Source organism: Puma concolor, chromosome B1, assembly GCF_028749965.1.
Source record: "Puma concolor isolate L17-30 chromosome B1, mPumCon1.1.hap2, whole genome shotgun sequence".
In the NCBI taxonomy this organism is placed as follows: Eukaryota; Metazoa; Chordata; class Mammalia; order Carnivora; family Felidae; genus Puma; species Puma concolor.
Window position 1 is genome coordinate 206,205,279 of NC_141670.1, and position 17,715 is coordinate 206,222,993.

The window sequence follows — 17,715 nt, forward strand, 5'->3', positions numbered from 1 at the left end:
CTGCCTGATCAAGGATTCCAGGGCTTGGGCTTGTGGTTCCACTCCCAGGAATGACCTCTGGTCTGGCCTGCTGGTTTCTGGATCGGTAGCCACACAAACAACTTTCCTGCACACGTGGACAGAACAGGCTAAACCTGAGGCAGACAGGAATCACACATCTTGCACAAAGGGGGAGAAAATCCATCCCAAAGAGCAAATGAATACACAAAAGAGATCTGGTTCAAATTAATGATTTTATTTCCATCTGTAACACTAGTAGAGGAGTCAAAAACAGACTGATGTACATGGATATAGTTTAAATGTAACAAAGAAAGATCTGAACTATGTACAATGAAGAAAGGAAAATGTTCTTTTTCTTACCAACCTATTTTGCAGTTTCTGAATAGCAGAAACTAAACATTTTTTCCCAATTTAGTATGAAGGAATACAACCTAATAATCAACCATTTGTCCTTAAGCACAAAACTTAAAGGAGATTTGGGCTGCACAGTCGTCCTGGGTTCTGAAGTCTGGGCACTGCTGGCACAGAACAAAAGAGGTTCCATGAAGCCCAGAGGAACTTAAAGGCAATGATGTCCAATCAGAGGGCAGACACACCCAGCATCAGGCCGATGGGAACTGACGTCCTGCCCTCCTTGACTCCAAGTAGAAAATTATTACTTTCATCCAAATTAACCAGAAGTGAGCCAAATAGTTAAAAGTCAGAATGAAGAATAAAACAAATTTTTTTTTCACACAGAGGAGGGACACTCCTTCAGCCCCGTTTAAAGTGAATTCCGTGCCGAATCCCTGCTCCTTCAGAAGGGTAAACTGAAGGTCAGTTATTGCTAGCAAAGCCAGAGAAGGCCCCTTCCCCACCTTGCAGCTGTTTCACACGAAGAGGCTGGTGGTTTGGCTAGAAGCCCTCTGAGGAGGGTGCAGAGGCCAAGGCGGGCGGCCGCAGCAAGGCCTCTCCCCTGCTGGCTGCCCCCAGGCCCTGTGCCGCGAGGGGCAGTCAGGTCACCCTGCTGCCTCCTCGAGGACCAAGATGTTCACACCGAGGGAGCTGAGCAGAGCATGTTATCTGGGTCGCTTGGGGAGAAGAGGCCGCCATACTTTGCCAACCAAACCTATGGAGCAGTCAAAAGCCCAAAAGGTCAGAAGAGCAGCTTCTGAAATGAATGTCAGCCGGTGTGGGGGGTGTGGGTGAAAGCCAAGGCGGAGCCCAGCTAGTATCAGGTGGGCCGAACTCTTTGAAACTCAGGGGAGCTGACTTGGACAACAGCAGGGATGTGGGTGGCTGGTAAGGCCTCACGTACTGCCACCAGCTCTGTCTTTACACTCGAGTGGACATTAGGCAGTGGGAACTGAGGACCAGAGGGCATGTGGCGAACACAGGACAGATCTGATCAGAAAAGAGAGAGGATATCCAACCACATGTCTGCCCTATATACCTTGCACAGCCTGCACCAGGTGAAAAACCATGGGGCACGGGCTAAGTTCCTGAGAACAGGTGGTGAATAGGACGGGATGTGACAGGCACCGCTCCACGGGCAACATGAGGCCTCTGAGGGGACAGACACTAACAGTGCTACATCTCCTGTGCTGCTGGAAAGTAGGCAAAGAACAGGCTTTATTGCACATTTCGTTCTTAGGAAACCGGGAGTTGCCCTGTAGAGAGTCTCCTGGTCTGCAGCATCCCGCACATCACTGCTGAGGTGTGGGTGGAGTCACGGGGCACCCCAGACTCGCCAGGGAAGAAAAACGCCCGGTGGTGGGTCTTTCTAGGGCTGTGCTCACACCTGTGGTCCTCGGGCCAGATGGACCTGGTCTAGCTCGGTCGCTGAGGCGGACTGACGCCGCGGACGACGGAGCCCGCCTGGGAGAGCCGGGCCAGCCCCTTGATGACGCTGCCAGGAGGAAGCTGGGGCAGACTTTCCAAAAGGGGAAAATTTCTTGGCAGACATGCAGGCTCCAGAAAGAGGCTGGAACCACGATTCTCAATTCCGATGTGCCTAACTCCCTCTTTCCTACCCTGGAACCAGGATGCCCAGGGGGGCAGAGGTGGGGACCCCCGCCTGGGCCCTGGCTCCAGCTCCACCGCAGTAAACCGGAGGTAACGAAAGGGTCTAAGAGCGGGTTTGAAACAAAAGAGCAGTTTACATATCAGACGTTGGCTCTGAAATAGTCTTTCTGAGCTCAGGAAATTGAGGCAGAGAAGCCATGAAAGGCTTAGTGGAGGACCTAGCCCGGCTGTCTGTCCGTCTGCCTCTCCTGACACTCTCCACACTTCATATATAAATGGGGTGGTATCGTTTGTGGTTGATCTTTTTCCTGCAAGTTGGGCAAGTGTTAGCATTCTTAAGGGAGTCACGGAGGCACTGGCTACAAAAGACGTGGCCGCATTCTGTAGAAACGATGAGACGTCCGTTCTGTACAATCTAGAAAACACAAGAAGGAACAGCCTTCACGTGTGCCCTGGTCCCACGGCGGCAGAGAGCCCCACTTCTGCTGTGACAAGGGGAAGGAGGGCTGGGCAGCTCTGCAGGACCGAACACACCTACTCGCCCTGCAGCGTCAGGCGACTACGACAGGGTCTCTAAGGCCCAGGGCAGAGGCGGGAGCCACTCTCCCGGCAGCAGCCACCCAAGGGTTGCAGGGACCCCAGGTGCCCGCACCCACAGGCCTGCTGAGGCCCAGGGCTGCCGTGCGGGCACACAGGGCGGTGCTGGGGGGCGCAGGGGCCACGGGAAATACCGGCAGCTTCTGCTTAGGCTGGGACAGGAAACACACAGGACTGGTGTGCTCAACGGGGGCCAGGGCTGAAGGCTGCAGGGCCCAAATAGAAGCTGGCACGTTCTCCCCTCACACACAGATGTGTGACAGGCCACACACAGCGGCCACGCGGACTGCAGAACAGAGGTGTCAAATGCCACCTAACGAGAAGATCCTCTCTGCCCGCCTCTTCCACTGAAGCAGTGTGGACACCAGGAACCAGGAAGACACGGCAGAGCCGGCTTACCTCAGAGTACCCGTCCATGCAGATCGGACAGCTGACAGTACCAGAGGGCCTACAATCACAGGGCTTCGGGTCAGTTCCTCAGCAACCCCACCATTCAATCCCTCAGAGTGGCTTCACAGAAGCAGCCCAGATCCCCCCTTAGCACAGGCATCGGAAGCCCCCCAAGAAGGCCAGCTGCCCCAAGGGGGGCGCAGCAGGGAGGCGAGAGGGGAACAAGAGAAGACGCCCTGTCCTCCCCGACCCAGGCTGTACTCTCTGCCTCCCCATCTGGGGCAGGGGCTGTGCCCAGCCCCTCTGAGCATTCCTAGTGCAGGACACGGGAAGCCACTGGATCTGTCCTTCACAGCAGGTGGCCCAGGGATGTCCACACCCACCCTGCCCATGCCGGGCACACCCTCGTCCCTCCAGGAACGGCTGAGCCAGCTCTGAATCCAGCCCCGCCTGTCCCTAGCTGCTGGGCAGCTGCTCCAAGAAGACGTTCTCGAGCCACGGGCTCACAGAGCTTGGGCAAGGTCCAGTATTTCCAATGGTCTACCCCCTGAGAAATGGAGGTGGGGGGAGAGAAGATTCCCCTCTCCAGGGGACGAGGGGACCCACGGGGCCAGAGGCTTCTGGTGAGGAAGCAGGCTGGTGGGGGCTGGCACCTGAGTCCTGCGGCTGCCTCCTCTCTGGCGTGTCTAGGAGTGTGGGTGGTCACGTACACATCTCTGTCCCTGGACACCTCCTCGTCATCACTGCTCACCACACAGCTGTCGGCATGGTCCTGGCGCGGCCGCCTGGCGTTCCTCCTCGGCCGCCTCCTTTCTAAGAGAGGAGTCCACGCTCAGGGCAGGGTCGCCAGCCCCATCACCTCACCACTCCCTTCCCACCGGGAAAGGCCAGCGCCAACCCGAGAAGCACAGCACCACACCCAGAAGGTCCTGCCCAGCTATACAGAGGCCACCCTCCGGGCTTCCCAGGAGGAGCCCCACCTCTGCCACGAGCAGGTGCCTGAGCAGTGGGGAGTCCAAGGCGGTCAGCCTTCTCTAAACTCCAATGGGACCACAGCTCCACCCTAGGGGTACTGTCTTCTCAGCGAGCACAGGGCACTGACCGCAGGGGTCTTCCCGCCTGGCATTCTCGCACCCACAGGCCTGGCAAGGCCTTTGGCGTTACACCCCTCACCCACATCAGTTCTGCACCCAAACCCAATGAAAGACAGAGGAAACCACTTACCATCAACAATCTATTAAAACGGAGGAAAACAAAAGAGAAAAGGAACGTCAGTATGACATAAAATACTCTGTATATTTCAAAAAAACTTATCTTAAATGACACAATTGAAGCATTTCTTATTTCAAATGCAAAAATCCTCAGGGGACCAGTAAAGCCTCCCCACCCCAGGGGATGGGACAGGTGCAGGGAGAGGGCCTGCCCCTGCCCAGCACTGACGGGAGGTCTGGACACCTCCCCTCCAGTAAGGTGCGTCCTGGGCGCCTCCGCCTCCTGGCAGCTGGCACGCTGTGTGCCTCGGCCTGCCACACGCCGAGTGAGTCGGAGCTGCCAGCCTCGTGACCTGAAAGTTACTCACCATGTGGGAGGTGCTGGCTTTCTCTTCTGGAGAACAGAGGCACCAGCGCCCCCAGCTCACCGCGGACACGGAGCCCAGGACTAGGTCCGTACGCTCTCCTTGTCCGGTGGGCCAGTGGCAAGCATCTTGTTCCATGAACCTTTACTGGGAGGAGGGTGTGCAGTACTTATGCTGGGATATAATCAAGTAATTAAACAGAGCAGGGCGTGCAGGGACTAACAAGTGGCACACGAAGGGCTGAGACCACCCTGACTCCAGGTTCTCCAGAAACACACACGAGTTACTGAGAACCTGAGGCCGCCATCGGCTACTCAGCAGAACTTACAGTAGGATTACTATGCTACAATAGTTTCATACCCCATGGCTTCAACCCTCTCTGAGCTCCTATACCTGTCTGTCTACGGTGTCACCAGTGGCACACCTCTTCCTCTTGTTCGTCACAGGCCATCACCTATTTCAGGAAAGCCGCACTGCCCACCTCTCTTTGGCCGACACCATGGCAGAGGGCATGCTGTCCTGCCCTGCAGAAACCAGAAGCTCTCTCCATCCCAACTCCCCATGGCAGGGATTCTGGACACAAACTAAGTTCCACCAGTGAGACAGCACCAATTTCAGCCGCTGGAGGTGGACACGGCTGGCAATATCAACAGGCAGTCCTGGCCCAGGCTGCAGTGTCCTTGGCCCAGGCCCCTCCTCCCTAGCAAGGGGCTAAGGTATTGGTTCCTTGAACCCAAGGAGATCAGTGCAGGTGATGGCTCCCATCTCCTGACCCTCTGCTTGGGGCGGAGGTAACGGTCCCATGGTGGGTCAAGGCCAAGATGTCTGGGGTTATTCCTAGAGTCCTGCTCCTCCAGCCTTCTCAACACCAAGAAGCATCTCCTCCCATGTATTAAAATCCATTTATGCTTTAGAACTAGAGCGGATTCAGTTTTCCAACCTGAACCATGACAGATACAAGTAGCCATCCCAGAAAGGAGGGTCTAAGCATAAAGATCTTCATTTTGCGGATGAGAACATAACCCACATTACTACTGAAGGCACCCCCACCTCCCCCTAGAGGAGGCTGGACTGCGGAACTATGAAAGCGGGGGACCGTCAATCTCATTATTGGGATAGTTACTAGAAGAAAAGCTTGGGCTGACAGGAGGTGCAGTCCCCATGAAGTCTACAGAAAGGGAGCTCTGAACTTAACCAAGAACAGAAGGAAAATCTGCTGTGGGCAGGGACGATCCCAGCTTTCCAGCACCCCAACACTGCCTCGCTTCCTTTGCCAAGATGGGTCATTCGATTAAGTGTGGACACACCTGGAAGAAATATGGCGTCACTGGCTCCCGGGAAACCAGTGTGGGAACCAGGTCTCCACAGGCTCTTGCGAGTCAGACCCAGCTCACTTGCAGGGAGTGCCAGGCTCAGGCCAAACGTCAGCCTCTGGGGAGGTACATACAGCTGCCTAGTCCAAGGCTCAGGACAGGCGTTCCTTACCTAACCACTGGGTAAACGAATACACAGTGGCCAGAGAGCTCCCCTCACTGGTGATGACTCGGTCCCCATCCTCAACAGAAAACCTCAGAGATGAAGCTTCTTGCCCAAAGGGCAGAAAACAATGGCACCACAGCCTGGCTGAGGGACATGAGACACCATGCCTGGTGCTTGGGCCAGCCAGCAGCTGAACCATATCAAATTCCAGCACCCCTGTAAGGTGCCTGCGAGCACCCTGGAATGGCCCTTCCTCATAGTTGTAGCCCTGCAGGTCACACAGCGCTTGCCTGGTGGGGAGAGGAGGGCAGCTCTGGAGCCTCTCATGTGGCCAAGAGGCCTTTAAAAGCAACAAAACACCAACCCCCCAACCCCCTGGTCTGAACAGCTGAGTTAGTACTGTGGCAAGTGGCCTCCCACAGCCTGCTTCACCTTTGGGTCTGGCTTCCCATTCTTGACTGTGGAATAAAGCACAGGGCGGAGCGCCGAGAGACCAGTGAGGCGTCCGGAGTACGAACAACCCACAGCAGACCCCCGCTGCCGCCTGCTTTCACACCAGGGCACACGGACTCCAGGCCGGTCACGCGAAGGCCCTTTGAGTTTCTGAAGCACAGGTGGGCCTTAGAACACCCACAAGTGCGGACACCCATGTCACAGGCTTCTGGTCAAGCCCTCCTTCTACCAGTAGACGCAACCCCTGGCATTCTAGGCACCTCCGGGGGCTGCAAGAATACGCTGGGTGAAATAACGGGACTGAGACAGGCAGCCTGGGGTCCTCTGCATGCAAGTGGAGCCCTGGCATTTCTAAGAATGCCTACGCGGCCAAGAGCTCAGCAAGCCACTTGCTTCAGGCAGCCTCCCCACTTGGCATGCTGCTGTACTGGGGAAAACAGCCACCTCCACCCACTGTGCACGAAAGCAGCTGCTCTTTGGATCCAACCGCTGCACGCAGTGCAGTGACGGATTTGTTAGTGCGGCCCTGCCGGGAGGCCCAGGAACACCGGGCCTGCCACGAACATTGCAGTCACAGTAAGCAGCCCCTCCAGCACCACAGACAACCATTTCCCCCGTTCCTGGCTATGGTGACCAGCCCTTCTTTCTTACACGATTATGAAGTCACCAGGTGCCCCTCGGGCCCTTGACTATTCCCCTAGAGATGGACAGGACTCTGTCCCTGCCTGCAAGGGAGCTTCAGTTAAGCAGACTCTTTCCAGTCTCATGAATGAAAATAGGCAGGTATGGAGTGTAACACGAATAGTGTGACTCATAGGCACACCATGGAAACACATCACAAAGAGATTTCAGGGAAACCAACCTGACTTTAAAAGAAAAGTGCCCTGAAAACCTGAACTCACCTACTACCCCAGCTAAGAAGGCAGAAGGATGGAAAATACGAGCAGAGGTTTCAAATAAATGGCAGGCTAGTATTTCCACCAAATTTCCCACTGAAAACCACCAAAACAAGATAAAACATACATACTTTTAAAAAAAGATATATCAAAAAAAAATTATTTGTTCAAACTAAAGGCAATACAATAATCCAGAGGAAAAAAAAATACAGAAGATTCTTGAAAAATTGAAGCCTGGAACTCCTCGGTGGCTCAGTCGGTTAAGCGTCTGACTTCGGCTCAGGTCATGATCTCATGGTTTGTGAGTTCAAGCCCTGCATTGGGCTCTGTGCTGACAGCTCGGAGCCTGGAGCCTGCTTCCGATTCTGTGTCTTCCTTCCCCTCTGCCCCTCCCTGGCTCACACTCTCTCTCTCAAAAATAAACATTAAATTAAAAAAATAAAATAAAATAAATTGAAGCCTACATTTGAAAGCCTCACAGAGAAACCAAAGCCCAGGCAGGTTATCTAGGGAAGGCCAGCTGCTTTGTGCAGGCCAGGTTCAAAGCAAGTCTCAGGAATTACCAAAGAACTGACACATGGAATGTATTTTCTGACCAATAATGCAGTAATTCAAAGAATCAGTAACAACAACAAAGGAAATAAAGAAAATCCCCAATGTTTCAAAGTTAAAAAACAAGTTTGATAAATATGTTGAATTGAATGTAAAATGCTAATAACAAAACTTGTAGGATATAGCTTAGAAAGTATAATCTTAAATGCATTTACTGGAAAAGAAATGATGAAAATTAGTAAGTTAGAAAGACAGCAAAATAAACTCAAAGGAAGAAGCAACCATGAATGAAAAAAACTTACAAGAGAAAGGATCCACAAAGCTAAAAGTTGGTTCTCTGAAAGATCTAATAAACCTCTGGTGATACTAATCTAAAAAGACAGAAAACACAAATAACTGAAATCAGAAATGGAAAAGGAGACATCACTACAGATTCCACAGAACATTAAGACATTACAAACAAATTTATACCAATAAAAGTGAAAATTTTAGACAGATCGACCTTTGGCTCAGGTTATGATCTCGCAGTTCGTTAAGTTCGAGCCCCACCCTGGCTCTGTGCTGACAGCTCATAGAGCCTGAAGCCTGTGTCTCCCTCTGTCCCCACCCCCCCCCCTCTCTCTCTCTCTCTCAAAAATAAACACTAAAAAATAAAACAATTTTAAAAAGGTGCAAAAATCGTATATATAAAATATTGGCAAACAGAATCTGGCAATATATAAAAAGAAAATATCACATCCACAATATTTAGTTGGTTTAACATTAATATCAATGTGAAGCACCTGAGTGGCTCAGTCAGTCAAGCATCTGACTCTTGGTTTTGGCTCAGGTCGTGGTCTCATGGTTCGTGAGTTCAAGCCCTACATCGGGCTCTGTGCTGATGGTGCACAGAGAAAACCAATGGAGAAAACCAATGAAATTCTTGACTTCTCCACTTCAACATATAAAAGGGGAAAAATTATCCTTCTATGAAGTGTTAAAATTCAGTACATGATTCACGACAAAACCTGCAGACCAACAGGAAATGGGAATTTCTCCAATCTGTAAAGGACGTGAACAGCAGCAACAAAACCTACCGCACAGGGCTTATTTAATGGTTGAAGTCTGAAAAGATTCCTTCGGATTTGGGATGAGACAAGAATGTCCGGGACTGTCACCATTTTTATTCAGCCAATGCTGAATTTTCTTTCGCCAGGGTGTTAAGGTAAGAAAAAAAAGTAGAAAAGAACCAAAATTTGTTCTGTGCATAGAGAAATCCAAAAGACTTACAGATTAAGAATTGCTAGACTGAGAAAAGTCAATAGATAAAATCAATTAGCAAATAACAAAAAAGAGAAGGAAACTTTATACCATTTTTAGTAGTTTCCTAATATTGCATGTATCTAGGAGTAACTCTTCTAACAAAAGACTTGCAAAACTAAAAGGAACACTGTAAGACTTCACTGAGAGGGGCTAAAGACGCCCCCCCTAGAACCACACACGAAAGGCAATTCACGTGGGTTACAGACCTACTTGCAGAAGGCAAAACAGTAACTGTCAGAATACGGCAACATTTTTATATGAAATTTTCTTCAGCAAATTGATAAATCCAACTATTAAAATTAAGAACCTCTTTACATAAATCAAAAAGGCAAACATTTGAGAAGACAGAAAACCTAACAGCAAGCTCATATTTGTCACTTGTAAAACAAAATAAAGCAGGAAGGGGTGCTTGGCTGGCTCAAATGGTAGAGTATGCGCCTCTTGAGCTCCAGCTTTTGAGTTCAAACCCCACGTTGGGAGTTGAGCCTACTTAAAAAAAAAAAAAACAAAAAAAAACGAGGTCTAAAAAACCCCACAAGGCAGACAACCAAATGGGGGGAAGGAATGGGGAGAAGACAAGGAGTTGCTCTGTTCTAGATCAATTTCTCCAGCTATTGTAAAAGTTGTATGTACAACGTGTGAGTAAAAAGATTTTTACAGGGGCGGCCGGGTGGCTCAGTCGGCTGAGCGTCTGACTTTGGCTCAGGTCATGATCTCAATCCATGAGCTCGAGCCCCGCGTCGGGCTCTGTGCGGACAGCTCAGAGCCTGAAGCCTGCTTCTGATTCTGTGTCTCCCTCTCTCTCTGCACCTCCCCCACTCATGCTGTGTCTCTGTCTCAATAATAAAAACATTAACAAAAAATAAAAAAATAAAAAGATTTTTACAGACACTTCACAAAAGAGAAAAATGAACCACTAATGAACATGAAAAAGTGTTCAACCCTAAGAAGAATCAAGGAAATACACGTTAAAGCCACACAGGAAACTCCCAGGTTACCATGACTGGAAGCAAAGCGGCGGCAAGCACGTAGAGACAGAGGCCCCTCGAACACTGGCAAGAACGTCAACTAGCACAGCCCCTCTGGAAAAGAGGCATTAATCTGGTAAACATGAAAGATACACATGCCCTGGGATCCAGCAGTGACGGCCTTTTTTTTTTTTTAATTTTTTTTTTTTTCAACGTTTATTTCTTTTTTGGGACAGAGAGAGACAGAGCATGAATGGGGGAGGGGCAGAGAGAGAGGGAGACACAGAATCGGAAACAGGCTCCAGGCTCTGAGCCATCAGCCCGGAGCCTGACGCGGGGCTCGAACTCACGGACCGCGAGATCGTGACCTGGCTGAAGTCGGACGCTTAACCGACTGCGCCACCCAGGCGCCCCAGTGACGGCCTTTTTTGGGTATGCATTGCCCAAAATAAAAGTTGGTTTGGAGAAAAAAATATCTAAGCAGAGATGGATTAAGTCTTATTGTACCTTACAGCATTTTTTAGTTCTCTTAATTCACTGGGGGTTTTGGAGGCTTTGGGGTTTTAGAGTTGGAAAAATCTAGTCTCTGTGAAATCTCTCATCAGAGGGCTCCCCGACATTCTGAAGCCGTGCCTGGACCCAGGTAAGTAGAGACTCTGGTCCTCAAGATATGGAACTAGCTACTCCCAGCAAGGCAGAAGAGGTACACCTGGCCTGTTCCCAGATTCCGGTAGAACTGGGAAGATCACCCCAATTTGGGAACAGATACATTTATCCATTCACATTCTCCTGCAGGGGAGGCCTGAGGTCACCCTGAACTTACAATTCATCTTGTCCTGAGTAAATACAATTAGGTTTCCCATGTAGATCTGCTTAGAGCGAGAACTTCAGCCTTACATGTTAAAAACTGGCATTTGAATTTATTAAAATATACAACAAAAAGTAGAGAATAATTAGAATCAAGAGTGCTATAAAGTCCCAAACCATTATTTTATGGCTGGGAACACTGCGACCACGGTTAAGTCAAGTCCCAGGACCAAAATGACCAGTACATCTGGGACCAGAAAACCAGGACTCCCACCTCCCAGGCCCGCTCCCCCCTCTCCCCATCGCTGGCCTCTGGCCTGCCATCCACTCCTAGGACAGCTCCCCCAACCCTAACAGTCCTGTTCCATGTCTCCTGAGGACTTTCCATGCCCAGGGAAACACAGAGAAAGCAGGAAAGCTCACGAAGGAGCCCATGTAGGGAGGGCAGTCTGGTCATGCAAAAAAAAAATACCCAAGGCATGAAAGGGGACTTCATGCTGTTGGCATGTCACCCAACAGAAGCTGATCACCGTCTCCTTGAGGGCACGAAGGTCGAGCAGGATCCCGGCTATCCCCCCCAGGGCTTGTCATGCTGCAGGTGAGGAGGAGTATCACAGAAAAGAAGGACTTGGCACTGCTTCTAAGTGTCTATCAGCAACTGGGCCGCATGCTTTAGCCAAGGCACCAAAAGAAGCTATCCTTCCAGAACCCCAGGGAGCCTGCGGGACCAGCAGCAAAGTTGTGTACATGTACATACCTCAAAAAACACACCCATCGGGCCGAGGCAGAGACAACTGACAGCTAAGCCTACTCCCCACCTGTCTCAGAAAGTTCCAACTGATCTCCAGAGAACTACTGGCTCCTTTCTGGGAGCCGACGTCCCACCTGCGCATGCATCCAGGACCCGTGGGAGGCCGTTTAACAGCTCGGCGAGAACAGCTGCCTCTCCTCTGGGATGGGTGGTGTGTGTGTGCGCGCGTGTGCGTGTGGAACACAGGATAGGTTTTAAATCAAGGCCAGAGTCTAAACCTCTAAATCTGTCAAGACAGCTCCTCCTCGTCGCCCTTTTTTCCTTTTAAAGAAGTCCTGAAGCTTCTCAGTGCAACCTTCTTCTGAAGTTCCAAGCACAATCAGAATAAGCCCAGGATCAGTGGGCCCCAAGGCCAGGTGAACACTCAGCCGCTACTGAGCCCAGTCCTCGGTAGCGCCTGCCTCCCACTCGCTCCACTCCACAAAGTACCTATCAGGACAGAAGGTGCTAGAGGCATCCCCGAGAGGCAAACGCAGCCTCAGGATGCGGGGCCAGGGGCGGAGCAGCCGCCGGGACCCACACACAGCGGTGCACCCCCACGTGGTGGAGGCGGCGTGCCAGACCACTCCGCAGCACGCCCGCTGCCCGGACCGGGTCTCCCTCCTCGAGGGCCACAGAGGTGAGCGCACTCTTTGCCAGGGTCCGTAGCCGGCGCCCCAGGAAGGGGGCTCAGGCAGGCTGCCGCCCTCCCTGGAGCCCTGACACAGCTGAGGCGGCAGGCAGCGGTGCAGGGCACCTGCACCCCGTGAGGGGGCCCTCCTGGAACTGAAGAGATCTCGTTCCCGCTAGCTGTGAAGTGTAAACCCACGTGTGCCCGGTACCCCCACGTGCCAGCCACCCGAACACGCACACAAGCCCGTGACACATCCCCACTCACAACGCGAAGGAGGCTGAGGAACTTAAGGCCGCACAGCTGGTATCAAGGGTGGAACGGGGGGCTACAGAGGTGGGGTCTCGGGGCTCTCCCCACATGGCTTGTGTGCCAGCTGCAGAATGGCCACAGTCACAAACATTTACTGTCCACAGGCAGCAAAGCCACAACAAATGATTTTATAGAAACACCTTCTATCTTGGGCTCTAGTCACTGGGTGCACGAGCTTCTTCGGCACAGGCCGCTACTTGTGACCGAGGCCTTCTGAAGTTGACGCTGGCCCAGGGCCCGCAGCCAGGAAGAGGCGACTCTCCGTTCCAACACTTACCACGACAGAGTCATTGTGAGTCAGGTCGACAACCACAGGCTCTAAAGATTCACAGGTCAGGTCCACTATTTCGTCTCCAGCTTCAAAACAAAGCATTTTAACAGGCATTAGGAGAAAAGTAAAGGCACACCGCTCTAAGCATGAAATGATTACAGGTACAAACCTGTGCTAAACCCTACCAAAGGACAGAATGCAGACCCTCAGGACCTATCCCCTTTCCAGAGGTGGCAGCCAATGAATGCCCTTCCAGAATGTTACTGAGGGGCACTGTGTAGTTTTTACGACTGCACCGAGGGGTGAGGTCTGCGCGCATGCACACCTTTATCCCTGGGGCCTCCCCCGCCACACAACCAGGCCTCTGTGTCCCCACCGGCCCCTGCACAGGGGAGGGGCAGTGACCTACCCAGCAGTGCTGGGGACATGTGGGGACAGGACCAGGCATGCTCACCGCAGGGCCTTTCTCTTTGGGATGGACCCACCCACAGACCTTGTCGGGCTCAGCCACACACCCCCATCAGTTACGTTTTCATCTCCATTTAGCTCTCAAGTGGGACAAAGGAGGTATTTACTGATCTGCTAGCACCCCAATACACCAAAATGGGCTGGGCCCGTTCCGCAGCTTGCCCTTGAGCCCTAGGATACACGGCAGTGTCCACGTGAGCACAGGACAAAGTGGGAAAAGACACGTGCCAAACAGCAGCATTTCTGTGCGGCAGGAAGGAGCAAATGGCAGAGGACAACTTCCATTTATATAAACTAAAAAAAGAAGATTTAGGATCATTTTTGCTTCTATTGTTACAGCACTAAGAAGCATGGGAGTAGGATTTTTAGAAGTATTTGTTTGGGGACAGTAACTTGTGATGCATTTAGTATATTCCAACTTGCTTTATTTTCTTATATTAAGAAGTTTCACAGGAATAAAGACCACAATATATGGTTGTGTCCAATGTAATTTTTACAAAATGATCTTTCTGTAAGTTTTTTAATGTTTATTTATTTTTGAGAGAGAGAGAGAGAGAGAGAGAGAGAGAGAGAGAGAGAGAAGGAGTGGGGGAGGAGCAGAGAGAGGGAGACACAGAATCTGAAGCAGGCTCCAGGCTCTGAGCTGTCAGCACTGAGCCCAACTCAGGGCTCGAGCTCGTGAACTGTGAGATCATGACCTGAGCTGAAGTTGGACGCTTAACCGACTGAGCCCCCCAGGTGCCCCTGACCTCCTCCTTTTTAAAGAACAGCCCACATACTGATATGCTCTCGGTCACAGAACCGTTTCTGTGTTGATGGACACAATCTATGGCTCCATAAATAGAAGCTGGACTCCAATGGGCAGCTTGTGCACACGACCCTGTGCACATGCTGAGGTGGCCTGTGGTGAGGGGAGGGCTGGGCCAAATAGCAGTCAAGCCTGAGACCCCCGAGCCCCTAGAGACCACTCATGTGCTCAGTGTTCCGATCGAGGAGCCTCCAGCGCTAGCCTCTCCTGAATGATGGCAGAGTTCAGATGCAGGGGCATCAACTTTGGGACAGAGGGGAGGGGATGGCAGGGGGGCCAGGGTCTCAGCCTCCAGGCTTTTAGGAATTCACAGAAGTGAAACTCAGGAGCCACAGAGACGATACTGAGAATTTCACTTCTCTGAAGGGCCCATGAAATGTATCTCAAGACAAGCTGCTTCTCTTTACATGTCAGTTTTCAAGCTTCGCAGTCACGAAATCAATCTTAACACATGCAGAGCACAGGGACTCAACTCAGGCCACTGGCCGTCCCCCTCAGCAGGCAGAAGGGGGGAAAAAATCAATCTGGCCTCTGCCTATACCAGCCCACTCCAACACAGGCAGCTGTCAACAGATCTGCCTTCTTGGGAAATTCTGTATCTCAAAGAGAAAGAGAAAAGGAAATCGGAGAACCTCACGAGGCAGAGCAAATTGGAGATGCAGTTTCGAGTCGAAAAGCTGAGCCCAGGGCCGTCTCACCCCCCTGCACGTTCCCAGAAGGTCAGCCCTGCCGAGAGGCTGTCGGAACCCGTGGAGGCCTTCGGATACCGCACAAAGCAGTTCTTGATCCAGTGCGCTTCCGGTTTTGAGCCGTGGCTCAAGTGGCGGAGTCCAGGGTCGCATAGGTCTTACAGACACACGGACAGAAGCTAACCCTCGTACAGCAAGCGTTCTCTCACAAGCACTGATCTCAGTGACCTCGCGGACAACTGTATGAGCGGTACTAGGAGCACCCCATTCCGGAGGGGGCAGCGGAGGCACGCACAGGTGGTGTGGCTCCCACCAGGCCCCACAGCTGGGAGGCGGCAGTGCTGTACTCACCCACACACACCGTCCCCCACCAGCACCCCCCACCCCGCCCCCGGTCACGGCGTCCCTGGCCATCTTACCGCTTTCCACAAGTTCTATGGGCTCCGCTTCCAAGGCCATCTCAGGGGTGGACGCTGCTTCCCGAGTTCGCTTCTGGGCTTGTCTAGAATTTACTGTCCCACCACGACGCTTTCTCTGAGGGTAACCCAGGGAAAGAAACAGTCGCATGAGCTCTGGCTGCTGACACAATTTCCATAACAAGAATAAAAGGTCAACATGGGAATGGCTCAACTCATCAGGAAGAGTAGGAGGCCAGTGAGCCAGCCTGAGGTGGGGGTCCTTTCAAAACCTGACATTCCTATCACTGAATATTTAGAGAGAAATAATACCAAACACATAGTGAATATGAATTCTACAAAGTAAAACTTCTGTTATATCAAACTATTGGTCTATCCAAAGTACATGCCACACCACTCTATAGAAGCCTCTGATCTAGGTCAAGGCTTGGCCAGAAATCCCTCCTTTTAACCAAAAAAAGTCACAAACCTATCTTCCTCGGATTTGTGTTTGGTCCCATTGAGCCCTCTTTGTTTTTTCAACCCAAAGGCCCTCAGTTTCCCACATTTCTATCCACTGTGGAAACTGGGTCTTTTCTTTCAAAAACCTTTAACCTTTAGAGTACTATTCAGTGTGGTTTACACCCCAACAATCACCCCCAGAGCTCAAAGAATCAAAGTTCCCAGTGGCTGCCCAAGAGCCCTGCCTTCCGGAAAGCTCAGGCTCTTGGCTGGCCTAGCTGCAGTCCATACTCTCTGAACCAGCCTTCTTCTCAGACACATCCTTGAGCGCTGGCTTACCAGTAAGCTCCAGCTTTTCTGACCTGGATGGCCCTGAAAGACAGGATGAGAACATGCCCTATACAGCCTGCCTTCCTCAAAAGAGATAGAACTTTTCACCTGACCCTGTCACCTTGTGTTCCCACCGTGCATGGCCCCAACCAATCCTGGCTCCCTGTATTTTGCGTTCTAACCGGCACTGGGCCCACTATGCTTCAAAATGGGTGAGCTGGGGCAGTCTAAACTTCCTCCTCCCCAGTACCAGCCTTGCAGAGCTGGCACACAGATTAGGTGACAGAGTGCGCAAAGTACTGAGCACAGACGCCAGACGCCAACAATACCCTAGCTGCTTACGTACCTTACTAAGCATTCTGTCTCTGGAAACTCTGGATGGACCTGACACTGTTGGTGAGATCTGCACAAGACCTAAGGGAACCCATCACTGGGCCCAACGCTCACTGGCTAGGCAACAGAGAGATGTCTGATTCTTGCTGGGTTCCAACGGCTCCTCAGTAGCAAATGGCAGCTTGAGGAGAGTCAGAAATCAGATTTGGGTTTAGCAATTTTCAGTGGATCTGAGGAGCCATCCCCAGGAGGGCCCAGAGACAAGCCACTGCAATAGTTCAAAATTCTCCAGCGAGGAGTTGCTCTGCCCCTCAAGGGAGCTGACACCCCGGCCTCAGTGGAGTCTACAGGCTTCCCCAGCGGCCACCAGAACACCCAGGGCTGCTTCGTGCCTCTTTCTCTCTGAAGTTGCCCTTGCATTTTCCTTCCTCTGGAAAGAGCCTAGTATTTCTCAGCAGATGCTGGTAAACAGAACCCCCGTGCCCCTCTGCAGCTACCTGTATGGTTTCTGGTCTCCACCGACGGAGGCGGGCAGCAGCCATGGGCCCTGGCCAAGGTCTAGGTGATGGAAAGAACCTATCATGGCTACTGCCGCAATGTGCACGCTCAACGCTCCCCCGCCCCACCCTAAACCCCACAGCGGTCCTCTTCCCTGGCAGCTCTTCAAGCCCCTCTGTGCCTGGGCTACCCATTCCTCCCCTCTTCACTCGGCCAGTTCTCACACAGCTTCAGAACCTATGCAGATGGCACCTCCATGACGAGGAGACCCCTCATCCCGCCAGCACGACCACATCAGGACCGACCCCTTGTAGGGCTCCCACCTCCTCCTCCAATCGCCCTCACCAGCGGGCAGGCAGCAGGTGGACATCAGCTCAGGGCCAGCCTCAAGAACCCCACGACATTTGCAGAGATCCTCCACTCTGTCCTATTACTCTCATCGTGGCTCTCCCCCTCCTGGCGAGCAGAGAGGCTCAGCCTCCAGTGTAAACTGATCACCTAAGTTATTTACACCGTTCCAAGGGAAGTTTAACCAACTTCTTCACACAATCACAGAAGAGACTATCTATATTGCTCTGTCTGTCCAGATCCTGCCTGGGCAAGGTGTGGGCTTCATAGAGGAGGCAGCCAGGCTTAGGACATTGGTTTCCCAACAAGGGAGGGGCAGTGACAATCTGCAGATAAGGGACCCAGGTGGGATGTCA

The 17,715-nt window shown here is 51.9% G+C and overlaps 1 protein-coding gene across 4 annotated transcripts in view; it reads right to left on the reverse strand.

The window, feature by feature from the left end:
* Positions 1 to 214: 214 nt before the first annotated feature.
* RNF4 (ring finger protein 4) overlaps positions 215 to 17,715 on the reverse strand; it is a 30,994-nt gene continuing 13,493 nt past the window's right edge. For 3 of the 4 annotated variants that reach the window (XR_015250644.1, XR_015250646.1, XR_015250645.1), the window contains exons 3-6: positions 15,413 to 15,527; positions 13,035 to 13,114; positions 4,216 to 8,318; positions 3,693 to 3,804 (exon numbers count right to left, since the gene is read on the reverse strand). Coding sequence is in view for 1 of the 4 variants with exons in the window: in XM_025921997.2 (XP_025777782.1) it covers positions 2,270 to 2,419; positions 3,001 to 3,049; positions 3,645 to 3,804; positions 4,216 to 4,225; positions 13,035 to 13,114; positions 15,413 to 15,527 (564 nt within the window). In the remaining 3 variants the exon portion in view is untranslated. Of the gene's footprint in view, positions 2,420 to 3,000; positions 3,050 to 3,644; positions 3,805 to 4,215; positions 8,319 to 13,034; positions 13,115 to 15,412; positions 15,528 to 17,715 lie in introns of those variants that run through there. The other variant, XM_025921997.2, reaches the window with a different exon arrangement.